General features: G+C 37.4%; 1 protein-coding gene across 3 annotated transcripts in view; it reads right to left on the minus strand.

Moving 5' to 3' along the window:
* Window positions 1-2,279: 2,279 nt before the first annotated feature.
* The window catches only part of ASNS (asparagine synthetase (glutamine-hydrolyzing)), a 74,623-nt gene continuing 62,808 nt past the window's right edge, over window positions 2,280-14,094 (minus strand). For all 3 annotated transcript variants that reach the window (XM_055114729.2, XM_008961976.5, XM_003809684.6), the window contains 9 exons: window positions 9,366-9,551; window positions 9,007-9,108; window positions 8,430-8,557; window positions 6,835-6,961; window positions 5,498-5,604; window positions 4,715-4,815; window positions 3,436-3,517; window positions 3,191-3,346; window positions 2,280-2,621 (listed from right to left, as the gene is read on the minus strand). In XM_055114729.2, the coding sequence (XP_054970704.1) occupies window positions 2,412-2,621; window positions 3,191-3,346; window positions 3,436-3,517; window positions 4,715-4,815; window positions 5,498-5,604; window positions 6,835-6,961; window positions 8,430-8,557; window positions 9,007-9,108; window positions 9,366-9,551 (1,199 nt within the window). In that variant the 3' untranslated portion in view covers window positions 2,280-2,411. The remainder of the gene's footprint in view (window positions 2,622-3,190; window positions 3,347-3,435; window positions 3,518-4,714; window positions 4,816-5,497; window positions 5,605-6,834; window positions 6,962-8,429; window positions 8,558-9,006; window positions 9,109-9,365; window positions 9,552-14,094) is intronic.

A 14,094-nucleotide genomic window follows, 5' to 3' on the forward strand; every position in this document is an offset into this window, starting at 1 on the left:
AATGACTTTCCTCACTTTCTTAGCGATATTCTTATATCATACAGGCTTATGGGTAGCCTAAAATACACCCTTCTTCCAACTTACCAGATAATTTTCTGCCTACTCACTCCTCTATTAAGCATCCTTGTATTTATCTGTACACCAGCAATTCCCTTTTCAAAAGTTTCTAAGAACTAAATTCACCTTTATAATGTATTTCAAAATGTTGTCCCTAAACAACCAATGAGCATTCAAATGAAAATCTTCTACCTGTTCTTTGAATGCATTATTGTACTTTCTCTTTCAAGTAGGTTTAGACTTTTTTTTATGGTACTCACTTTTTTTTAAAATTATACTTTAAGTTCTAGGGTACATGGGCACAATGTACAGGTTTGTTACATATGTATACATGTGCCATGTTGGTGTGCTGCACCCATTAACTTGACATTTACATTAGGTATATCTCCTAATGCTATCCCTCCCCCCTCCCTGTAGCCCACAACAGGCCCTGGTGTGTGATGTTCCCCTTCCTGTGTCCATGTGTTCTCATTGTTCAATTCCCACCTATGACTAAGAACATGCAGCATGTGGGTTTTTGTCCTTGTGATAGTTTGCTGAGAATGATGGTTTCCAGCTTCATCCATGTCCCTAAAAAGGACATGAACTCATCCTTTTTTATGGCTGCATAGTATTCCGTGGTGTATATATGCCACATTTTCTTAATCCAGTCTATCATTGTTGGACATTTTGGTTGGTTCCAAGTCTTTGCTATTGTGAATAGTGCCACAATAAACATACGTGTGCATGTGTCTTTATAGCAGCATGATTGATAATCCTTTGGGTATATACCCAGTAATGGGATCACTGGGTCAAATGGTATTTCTAGTTGTAGATCTTTGAGGAATCGCCACACTGTCTTCCACAACGGTTGAACTAGTTTACAGTCCCACCAACAGTGTAAAAGTGTTCCTATTTCTCCACATCCTCTCCAGCACCTGTTGTTTCCTGACTTTTTAATGATCGCCATTCTAACTGGTGTGCGACGGTATCTCATTGTGGTTTTGATTTGCATTTCTCTGATGGCCAGTGATGATGAGTATTTTTTGATGTGTCTGTTGGCTGCATAAATGTCTTCCGTTGAGAAGTGTCTGTTCATATCCTTTGCCCACTTTTTGATGGGGTGTTTTTTTCTTGTAAATTTGTTTGAGTTCTTTGTAGATTCTGGATATTAGCCCTTTGACAGATGAATAGATTCCAAAATGGGGAAAGGATTCCCTATTTAATAAATGGTGCTGGGAAAACTGGCTAGCCATATGTAGAAAGCTGAAACTGGATCCCTTCCTTACACCTTATATAAAAATTAATTCAAGATGGATTAAAGACTTAAATGTTAGACCTAAAACCATAAAAACCCTAGAAGAAAACCTAGGCATTACCATTCAGGACATAGGCATGGGCAAGGACTTCATGTCTAAAACACCAAAAGCAATGGCAACAAAAGCCAAAATTGACAAATGGGATCTAATTCAACTAAAGAGCTTCTGCACAGCAAAAGAAACTACCATCAGAGTGAACAGGCAACCGACAGAATGGGAGAGAATTTTTGCAATCTACTCATCTGACAAAGGTTTAGACTTTCATCAGAAATGCTTAGTTAGCTTAGTTGTTCCTCTAGAACAGCAATCAACTAACTATGGCCCACAGGCCGTATCTGGCCCACCATCTGCTTTCATAAGTAACTTTTAATAGAACATGGCCACGCTCGTTTGTTTACATATTGTCTATGTAACTGCTTTTGCACTATAATGGCAGAGCTGAACAGTTCCAAAAGAGGTCCACAAAGCCTAAAATATTTACTATCTGGCTCTTTATTAAAAACAAATAAAAAATTTTTTAAAAGCCTGACCCCTGCTCTAGGACAAGTCTCCAGAAGTGGCTTTGGCTCAACATAAAAGAGAAAAAAATGAACTACTATCTTGCAAAATAGAGCTGTGATGAACTCCTACAGAAGATTCAAGTCTGAGTCTGCCTAGGCAGCTGTTAGGAATGTAGGCAGAACAAAAATAGTGTAGTCCTTTGATGACGTCCCTAAGATGAGGCAAGGACTGGAAGGAAGCCACACGGGCACAAGATGCAAATGTCATCTAAAGCAGCTCTGCCAGGAGAGGGCTGTGAGTTCTTGCAGACATCTGATAATTTTCCCTTTTCCTAGCTTACCCTCCACTTTACTGTGATACAGCAAAACATTTCTAGTTACCTCTTATGAAGAGACTGTATGAACATAAATGACTACAGCAATGTTTTAGATTTAGGACTTTTATTTTTTTCACACCCAAGTTAGCCTGAGTTGACTCTCATTGTTCCCCTATCTACCCATAGTCCCCATACAACAGGAAGAAATATTTGCTTTCACATTACAGCATAAAGACCACCTAAGCTTTGACAGCTGACTTGTAGTGGGTCAGTGTGCGGGCAGAAGGGTCAGTGGCATTGATCCACTTGGGCATCCAGTAATGGCTCAGCCAGTCAGCCCGGCCTGGGTAATGGCGTTCAAAGACTTGACGGTAGTAATATCCTTCTTTGGTTTTAGGAGTATTGAAGGGAAATTTCTGGGCTGCATTTGCCATCATTGCATCATCAACCTGTAAGAATAAGCATATAAGAGCAAAACGGTTTAAAATGGCAGGAAATACTTGTGTTTAGTCTCATTTCATGAAACAGAAAATGTTAAGATGTGACTGTAACTTGTATGAGACCCTTTGAATCACCCATCACTTAGAAAATGCTAAAGTATTCATAATATGGATAGCTGCAGTGCCTTTTAAAGAACACTCATATGCATATTTTTAATACTTGGTGGCTCTGTTTTAGTCATTTGTGCCTAACAAGATCTGGCACCCAGCAGGTGCCCAAAAATCTGATAAATGAAGATCAGTGATGATTAGTAGTAAGTCTCCTCTCTCTTTCGATTCTAGATGCCACTTTATAATCCTTCATGCTACTTAATTCTTACGTAATTCTTACAAAAGAGATAATTGTTTACAGAGACTCTGAATCTCTCTGATAGGGACATCCTATCAGAGAGATATCTGATGTATGTATCATTCAAACCAAATACATGTATCATTCAAACTAAATACAAAATGAACAGCAATGACAGCTCTGCATCCAAACTGTCTTATTCCTGAAAATGTTTTTAAAGACATTATACCTGATGTTCAACGTATTCCTGTAAAATCTTAAACCAGGAATTCTTAACTGAAGTTATTCCATCACTGAAGGCTTCTTTTGGTCGCCAGAGAATATCTTTGGGTATCAGATTGGAATCCTCAAACGTCTCTCTCAGGAGATGTTTTTCTATCCCATTCTGACGTGACAAAAAAAGGAGCATCAGGTAAAAATTACAAATATAATCTGATGGCAATGGACAGTTTTACCTTGAGTTGATTTACCTACCTTTGGAATTCTCATTTCTGGTGGCAGAGACAAGTAATAGGAAGAAAATCGATGATCTAGAAATGGGACTCTCAGTTCAAGACTTAAAGGAGAAAAGAAGAAAATCTAAATTAAAATGGGTATTTAGTGCCTGCCAGGTTAGGTTCTGATTCAGTTTCCCATCAATTCAACCAGATCTTAAGAAATGTTAAGGTCATACAGTCACATACAAGCCTCCTAATGACTGCCCTACGCTAATGAATAGATACAAAAAATAAATCTTCATTTAAAATAATACATATATCATGTCATCTAGGGAGTAAAACTAACTGAGACTATTACTTTTACTTTCCCTTCTAGGAATAGTTAAATGCATATTTCAAAAAGCAGAAAAAGTTACAAAACATGAGTGACCCAATCATTAAGAAAATACCTTGCCTAGACCTAACTCAGTGTTTTCTAGGTGAGACCATCTCTTCTAACAATTGTGATGACAACACAGTATTTTTTTGCCACTGATTAACAATTCACATACAATATGCGATATAAACCAGTGTCCCACTATATTACATCAAATTCCATATCACCGGTTTCCTGAAGCCTACTGACTCTAGTTAGGACAAGCAGAGAGGATAATGACCAGATTCAGTTCATTCCTCAAACCCATATTTAATTATATCCTGATCTAGGTGTGATTCAGCTGAGGCAACTAAGACATTTTATGTCAGTTGTTTATCCTGTACAGTAAAAGTCTTCAGTTCTTCAACATATCTTTAGACAATTAGAATGATAACCAAAGAAACCTGGTTCTTTATAATGTAATCAAACCCCTTGTATCTTCACTACTCTATTCCCTCAGGGTCACTACAGCACCACATGGGCATGGTGGGCACTCACTACTTGTCACATGATGTTTACGATCTTTACTTCTCTTTAAAACACTTAACAGTAGCTGCTGTAGCAGCCTTGCCTCTTCCATCTTGGTTGTTCAGATGTGAGCAGAATGTTGTTACCCTTTAAAGGTGAAAACTCCACCTCAAACAACCTATGGAAGAAGACTTCTCTCCATATACCACAACACCACTTTGAAATGTGGCCTAATCCTTTTGGGACAAAGTTAAGAAACAGCTTCATTTTCTCTATAAAAGTCACACTTTGTAACATATAGCCAACTATATGTAACATATAGCCAATCAGCTATTGATTTTTATTTTCTCAGGGTATTGAGCTTTTTGTTTTGTTTTGTTTTGTTTTTGGTGTTTTTTTGTTTTTGTTTTACAATAGCCTCTAAAAATATTACCCATGGGCAGCAGTAGTTCGATCTGCGCGGAGAACATCAAACAAATAGAGTTCCCTCAGAAGCCTCTCACTCTCCTCCTCGGCTTTTTCAGGAGAAGGAGCCTATTTCACAAACAAAAACACCAAGAGTTTTGCTTTTGGCACACAAAGCAGTTTTTCTTTCTCCCTCTCCAATCCTAAAGGTGGATAAGACAAAAAGTTAAACAAATTTAGGGAAGGGAGTAAATAACTGAACGGGGGTAGTAAGCAATGCTTCACAAAACATGCCTTCCTTCCTACCAAACTGCTAATATTAGAATAAAATGAACACACTGGGCAACAGTCATAATTCTATAGGATGCTAAGAAATGGCAGAAAGGGGATTCTCAAGCGTAAGTAGTTTTATTTATTTATTTTTAACTTTTTTTTTTTTTTTTTTTTTTTTTTAGAGACAGGGTCTTACTCTGTCAACCAGACAGGAGTGCAGTGGTGCAATCACAGCTCACTGCAGCCTCAATCTCCTGGGTTCAGGTGATCCTCCCACCTCAGCCTCCTCGGCAGCTGGGGGTATGAGCATGAGCCCTCATACCCAGCTGTAACTAGTTTTAAAGAATAAAAATTATCTGACACATTAAAATTTCTTTCTTCCCCAAGAGATAGAAAGCAAACACTATCAGATTCCCTTTTGTAACCTCACAAGATACTCAAAAATATCACTGTCATACTGAAAGATGATAGAAAATAGTCAAACAATTCATACTTTTCTTAATATAGCATGAATATCCCTCCACTTCAGAGTGGTTACCTTGTGAAAATATATGTAACCCTGCGTAAGTTCATCTGATCCTTCTCCAGAGAAGATCACCACGCTATCTGTGTTCTTCCGAATATACTTGGAAATTAAATACATACCTTAAATGAGAGAGAGAAATTAACTTTAATGTCAACATAACCTTCCACCAAAAATGCCTTTGATTTGATTTTTGGAAATAATTGAAAGCTTTACTACTATACTGGACTTCATATTAATATAAAGTAGTTTCCACAATAATGACCTTGTATTTATAAGCCATTTATATGTACTTAATCCAAAAGTACTACTGTAAAATAAAATAACCTGGAACCATTCTGTCATTTTCTAAACAGCTTTTAAAATTCTAATGTTTTGAGACCAAGAATGTCCACCTCAAAACTTTGCTAAGCTGAACAATGACTCAAATACCTAAAAATCATGCCTTTCATAGTGGTATTATGACACAAAAATAAGAATAACCGTTTTGGTGGTTTAGTGTTCATTTTGATGGGTATTTTCCCCCTGCCACTCCCCATTTACCAGATTTCACGTAAAGCTGGGGAGACTATATAAGTTATTAAACTTGCCTCCTTGGTCCTGCACCACATCTCTCTAAACCAGTGTTTCTTCTCAACCTTGTTTTTATTATCACCTCAGCTAGAGAGCCTTTTTAGACACTTATTTTCCTAACCTCACCCCAGCCCCATGAAATTCCAATACCAGAGCTATCCTGTCTATCTGCTTATTTATTGTGATGTTTTGGAGGGCCATAAACCATTGTAATACCTAAGATATTTTTGCCTTCCAAGGCAAGTCTCTCAAGGGAGGCAGTAGCATATAAAGGCTCAATAACACTGGATCAGTCTGATTTGGGGGATACTTCCAATCTCAGTAGATACATTATCTACAAGATAAAATTAGTATTGTTTGCAGAGCAATGATAGCTAGTGACTGCTAAGTTGTGTGATGGAATATATCTAAAATGACTATTTCTTATCAAAAATGCATTACCAAATAGACCTATTTCCTCACTGTATATAGACTGTAGCCCAAGAAACTATAAGAGAAATGGGAGGTAGAGGGCAGAAAATATGTATCTGCTCCCTGGGGAAACACCGACAGTGACACCAACAATGTGGAGATTGAACTACGTATTTATTGTTCCCTTCACTCCAAAAGAGATTCAGAGAATTCTTAAGTGGTCTTAAATAATCAGTAACATAGGGATTTAATTTGCATTCATCCTTAAATAACATTTTTAAACTATGGCTTGAAATAATTTTTTTAAACCTTACAATTTTTTCAGTATTAAAAAAAGCTTTTTATTTAATAATGTCATAATACCTTACCTACTGAAGCACGAACTGTTGTAATGTCATAAGTTTCCAAGGAAAATATGACTTCATCCAGAGCCTGAATGCCTTCCTCAGAGTTAAAAAGGACTTCATAATGTTCACTTCCAATATGATCTGCCACCTTATTATATAAAGAAATACCCATTTACTTGTTAAAGAAAATAACTTCCCTTGAAAATCAGACATGATGGGAGTTCACAAAGCTTTATGAATTAACAATGGTGAAAACTAAACAAGGGAAAAAAAGAAAAATGACTTTACAGCCCACCACATACAAGCCCCATCCAGCACTGTTTCCTCACCTGCTTCAACTCCACCACCAGGAAGTAAGTCTCCCCTCAGCTCCTCTGGTGCCAAGGCTTCAACCATTCTCCCAGTTGGCACCTCCCTCTCTACCTATTTTACCTAACCCACCTCATCTCTCTCTAGTCCAACATGGTCCCACGCTAAGCTTGGTCTTTTTTGGTCCTTCTTAAATGCCTAATTTTATATCCAGGATGTTATTCTTATATAGAATGGCCCTTCCCCTCATTCTGCTTTCCTTGGCTATTTTGGATTCTCTCGGCATTGACTACCTTGCACTGAGACTGCTCTCTAGCTTTTTCTCATCCATGCTATGAAAGTCCTCCATAGTGGGAACTAGGTCTCCCGCTCACTGAATACAGACAAGCTGCCCTCTGCCCACAGTATTCTAAATACAGTAATTTCAAAAATAATAATAACAGCTAACACTCATTAAGTACTTACTACATGCTAAGTTCTACCCTACTTACTTTACATGAATTATATCATTTCACCTTAAAATTTCCCCATAGCAGACACTATTATTTTTGTTACATAAATGAGTAGAGCCAGGATTTCAAACCACAAGTCAGGTTCCAAAGTCTGCAGTCTTAGCCATGATACCATGCCTTTACGTTTAAAAAAAAAAAAACAAAAAAAAAACGAACAAACAAAAAACCCGTTTTTTTAATTTTTCAAGATGGGGTCTTGCTACGTTGCCCAGCCTGGACTTGAACTCCTGAGCTCAGACCTCCCACCACAGCCTCCCAAGTATCTGGGACTATAGGTGTGTGCCACTGCACCTGACTTATGCCTTTACTTTCTTTTTTTTTTGAGACAAGGTCTCGCTCTGTCACCCAGGCTCCCATAAGGCTAAGACTACAGGCATGCGTCACCAAGCCTGGCTAGTTTTTGTATTTTTTTGTAGAGATGGAGTTTCATTATGTTGCTCAGGCTGGTTTCAAACTCCTGACCTCAGGTAATCTACCTCCCTCAGCCTCGTAAAGTGCTGGGATTACAGGTGTAGGCCACAATGCCCAGACACCTTTACTTTCAAAAGAGCATACTTATCATCATAGGGTCTTTGTGAGAATCGCATGGGTCATAACAGATAAAAGTACACAGAGGACAGTGTACAACACAGTGCATATCCAACAGCCATTTCATTCTATTTTAATACAATCAATTTAAAACAATTGACCCAGTCAATACAGCAGCAGTAGAATCACCCATTATTGACTCCATTTTCATTCTAATAACAAGTCTACTCTAACTACACTACACAAGGGACAGAGACAGCACCTTACCTTTCTAGCAGCCAGTAAATCGGGGCTGTCTTCCATGCCAATTGCAAATGTCTGGAGAGGATACTGTACTTGGGCTTCTTTCAGCTGCTTCAACAGAGTGGCAGCAACCAAGCTGGAGTCCAAGCCCCCTACATGCAAAAGAGGAAGTGGAAGTGTCCTAGTTATGTGCCTTGCATAAGACAGGGACAGAAGATGTATATTCCTGATAAACACCAAGATCATAGTTTTACTATTTAAAATCCGCCAAGTTTTATAAACTGAAATCAACTTCAACAAGAGAAAAATATATAAACTGTGATAATAGTAGTATTTGAATTGGTTAAAAATCACTACACAGAATTCTAAAGAACATTCACTGACTCACTCTTAACACCAATAACATAGCTATAGTGTAATTCAAGTTGGAGTATGACTATGACTATTAAATACAGCTTATAAAAAATCATTTCCATCCTATAATGAAGGAAAGAGGAAATCATACAGTAAATATTTTATAGTAAAAACCAAAGGGATGGCTACAAATCATTTCAATTAAACACACATGAAATATAATTAGGTTTTTTTTAATTGACTTCACCTGATAAAAGGCAGCCAATCCTTCTGTCTGTCATCAAACGTTTCTTTACAGCATTATTAAAAAGGATCCTGAGGTTGTTCTTCACAGTTTCTATCTCAAAACCTATAAACACAGCAGTAAATCAAACAGCTCCAGAAAATCTTGGGCTGGATTAGTTATTGAAATGAAATACACAATCATCAACATCTATCATGATGGTATTTACTCAATGGTGGAGTGTGCCAAATCTTAATGTGTTCCCTCCAAACAAAATAGGAAGTAGGTCTTGAAACTAAAATCATTCAAATGATGGGAGAATACAACTTAAAATTTTTTTCCCTTGGAGAAGGATGGGGAATAGGTGGGTGGGTGTCTGCTACCTGGAAAGAGTTTCTCCACATTGTCATAGAGGGCGTGCAGGGGTTCATCCCGACAGTGATGATATTTAACCATTTCCACGGATGCAACTTTGCCATTTGGCTTTAAATCCAAAACTTCATAGTGTCCAGGAAGAAAAGGCTCCACTTTTAAAAAGGGAGTCGCGGAGTGCTTCAATGTAACAAGACCTGGAAATTCACAATGATACCTTTATTCAAATTAGGTAACCCTTCCCAATAACTTTCACGATTAGTTAACATCATCTACATTCCTATTTTCCCTTTTTAATACAAACACATACCCATTAAATAAGCAAAATAGGAAAAAAATTTTTCTATTTTCCTAAGCCCTACCATCTACTTACCTGACAGATAATAATGGCACAGGGATATACTGCCAAATTACACTAACTTTTCGTAATTCAAAGAAATAGAAAAATCTCCAGTGTTCAATTTCTTCTTCTTAGATTTCTAATCAAGAAAACCTATTTTCTATACTAAAGCAAATACACAAAAGGAAAAGACACACTTATGAAGCAAAGGGATGAACTGGAGTCCTAATGTTATGATAGGCTGGGAGTCATTTATTTGTCATCACTGAGGTATTTTCAGAACACAGCCATGGTTCCCAGACCTTTAACAAGTACAATGATCCACTTTTAGCTACTTTAAAGTCAGATAAGAAGACACCTATCCCTTAACTAGTTGTTATACACTATATGTGAATAAAACCATATAACTTAAATTTCCTCAATAAATTCTCACAGACAGTACAGTACCCAACCTCACATCACCATGATCTTTGATACAAACATCAATGTTTTATTGTAGATCGTAACGGACTATCTACATTGGAATACTCGTGATTTACAATTTGAGATATTCTACCCAGCCAGTAACCTGTGTAGCACTGAATTCAAATACCAGAAAAAGGACCCAGATTCCCTCACCAGCCAGCAGAGCTCAAGTGAGCTACACAACCCGGATAGGGAATGGGGAGTAATTAAAAGGTTTTAAGCAGGCAATACTATAATCAGATGAGTTTTTGACAGGTTATTCTAAAAGCAGTGAGAAAAGAAAATTGTTGCAGTATTCCAGATGAGATAATTTGGTCTGGAAAAGGACAGTGTCAAGGATATAGAAAAGAACAATCAAGGAATTTCAGAGGGTAAGTTCCATATCAAGTGATCATCAGGCTCAAAGAAGGCCCAGGGGAGCAGGAGGCTGCTTTTCCCCAGTGTTCTCTTTACCAGGCTTTCCCAGCAGTCCTGGCAACTGACGTATATATATGCTTGTTCTTTGCCATCTGATCACACTAGAAATGCCTGAAAATAAGCCAGTTCCAGTATTAGTACAAACACTGTGACTAGTGTCCTAAGGACCCCTTTGATTGATCTCATTATCCCTGCTTCAGCCAATATTAAATCTGAAAATTAAGTGAGAAAGAATTTAAAGAATGGCAAAAAGAGGCAGGGAGAGAGATATTAGGATGTTACTGCTGTATAGGTAAGGGATAAAAAATAAATGTCTTCCTCAAGTTTACCATCAAAAAGTGCTATACATGATTTGCAAGTATTTTCTTCCAACTTGTGGGCTGTCTTTTCACTTTCTTGATGGTGTCCTTTGATGTGCAAAAATGTTTAATTTTGATGAAGTCCAATTCATTGATTTTTATTATTGTTGCTGGTCTCATATTTAAGAAAGCTTTGCCAAATCCAGGGTCATGACAATTTACTTCTATGTTTGCTTCTCAGGATTTTATAGTTTTAGCCCTTACATTTAAGTGGATTAGTTCAAAACTGATTCATTTGATCCTTTTTTTTTTTTTTTTTTTTTTTTTTTTGAGACGAGCCTCGCTCTGTCACTGAGGCTGGAGTGCAGTTGCGCGATCTCGGCTTACCGCAAGCTCCGTCTCCTGGGTTCATGCCATTCTCCTGCCTCAGCCTCGGTTTCACTGTGTTAGCCAGGATGGTCTCGATCTCCTGACCTCGTGATCCACCCGCCTCGGCCTCCCAAAGTGCTGGGATTACAGGCATAAGCCATCGCGCCTGGCCTGATCCATTTTTCTGTATCCATAATTTTTGTATACGATGTTGGGTAAAGATTCAACTCCAGGTTTTGCATATGGTTACATATCTGGTTGCCCCTGTGCCAGTTTTCAAACTTCTTTCCCCACTGAATAATCTTGGCACCCTTGTCAAAAATAAGTTGATTATATATGTATGGGTTCATTTCTGACTCTCAATTCTATCCCACTCGTCTATACATCTATCCTTCTGTCAGTATTACATTGTCCTTATTACCATTGTCTTGTAGTAAGTTTTAAAATCAGTTAAGTATGAGGTCTCCTACTTTGTTCCTCATTTTCAAAAGATTGTTTTGGCTATTCTTAGTCTCCTGCAATTCCATATGAATTTGAGAGTCAGCTTGTAGATTTCACAAAGAACTCATCTGGGATTCTGATAGGGATCAAGTTAAATCTGTAAATCAGTTTAGGGAGGACTGCCATCTTAACAATGTTAAGCCTTCAAATCATGATCATGGGATACTTTTCCATTTATTTAGATCTCCTCTCATTTCTTTCAACAACGTTTTATAGTTTTCAGAGTACAAGTTTTACACTTCTTAAATTTATTTCTAAGTATTTTATTCTTTTTGATGCTATTATAAATGAAGTTGCTTTCTTAATTTCATTTTGATTGCTCATTTTAAGTATGTAGTATTCAGTTAAAGTGTGTCAAATACCATTGATTTTTGTATATTCATCTTGTATCCTGCAACCCTGATGAACAGAAGGGATTTGTATCTAGAATACATAAGGAACTATTACAATTCAGTAATAAAAAGACAAAATAACTCAATTAGAAATGGGTAATTCAAGAATGGATAAACAAACTGCATTGCATGCAAACAAATGGAATATTATTCAGCAAGCACACCAACATGGCACATGTATACATATGTAACAAACCTGCACGTTATGCACATGTACCCTAGAACTTAAAGTATAATAATAATAATAATAATAAATGAGCTATCAAGCCATGAAAAAACACAGAAGAACTATAAATGTATACTGCTAGGTGAAAGAAGCCAGTCTGAAAAAGCTACATACTATATGATTACAACTATTATACGACATTCTGGGAAAGGCAAAGTGAGAGAGAAAGCAAAAAGATCAGTAATGACTAGGGGGTTAGGAGGAAGAGGACGGGAGGAATGAATAAGTGGAGCATAGGAGATTTTTAGGGCAATGAAACTGTTCTACATAATACTGTAATGGTGGGTACATGGCATTAAACATTTGTCAAATCGAAAAATCTATAAAACACAAAGAGTGAACCCTTATGTAAACTATGAACTTCAGTTAATATAGAAGTATCAGTTCATCAAATCTAATAAATGTAGCACAGTAATGCAAGATGCTAAGAGTGGGGAAAACTGGGCAGGGGCACTGTAGGGGGAGCATATGTGAACTCTCTGCACTTTCCTCTCAATTTTTTCTAAAACTGCTCAAAAAAAAATGAAGTCTATTATGTTTTTAAAATAAAATGATCCCTAAAAGGAAAAAAAAATGGCAAAGGATCTGAACAAATATTTCTCCAAAGAAGATATACAAATGGCCAATAAGCATAAGATAAGATGCTGGACATCACTGTCAACAGGAAAATACAAATCAAAATCACAATGAGATACCACTTCACATACACTAGAATGGCTAGAATTAAAGTCACACACTGTTTGTGAAGATGTGGAGAAACAGAAATTTTAATACACTGCTGGAGTGAATAAAAAATGATGCAGCCTTTTCAAAAATTAGTCTGGCAGTTCTTCAACTGAACATAGTTATCATGTGTCCCAGCAATTCTACTCCTAGATATACACCCAAGAGAAATGTCCACACAAAAACTTGTACACCAATGTTTATAGCAGTATTATTCATAATAGCCAAAAGGGGTAAATAATGTCCTAAATGTCCATCAACTGACAAGCGAATAAACAAAATGCAGTGTATCCATGTAATGGAATATCATTTGGCCATAAGAAGTAAGTACTGATACATGCTACAGCATAGACAAATCTTGAAAGCACTATACCAAGTGAAAGAATCCAGTCACAAAAGCCCATATGATATATAATCCCATTCATATGAAACATACAGAATAGGGAATCCAGAGGCAGAAAGACTGGTGATTGCCGGGGCTACAACTGCAGGGGTGCAGCTGATGGATATGGAGAGATGGAATTCAAAGCTAAAGGGCACAGGAGGCAGGGTGTTGTGGTGCATGCCTATACTCCTAGCTACTAGGGAGGCTGAGGTGGGAGAATCACTTGAGCCCAGGAGTTCAAGGCTGCACTAAGCTATGATCAAACCACCGCACTCCAGCCTGGGCTGGGCGACTGAGCAAGACCCCATCTCTTAAACAAACAAACAAACAAAAACCTAGTTGATCCTGCCAGCAAAAACTAAGGTAAAGGGCATAGGATTTGATTTGGTTTTTTTTGAGGTGGAAAAACAATCCTAAAACTGATTGGAGTGTTGGTTACCAACATCTGTGAATATACTAAAAACCACTGAACTATATACTTCAAGTGGGTGAATTACATGGTATGTGAATTATCAATAAAGCTGTTTCAGAAATCCTAACACTTGCTGTGCTATAACGGCAGCAAAGTACCACAATGCAATAATTGCAGAGTCAACCCTACGATTATAGTATGACACAGGAAA

Source organism: Pan paniscus, chromosome 6 (assembly GCF_029289425.2).
Source record: "Pan paniscus chromosome 6, NHGRI_mPanPan1-v2.0_pri, whole genome shotgun sequence".
NCBI classification, from domain to species: Eukaryota; Metazoa; Chordata; class Mammalia; order Primates; family Hominidae; genus Pan; species Pan paniscus.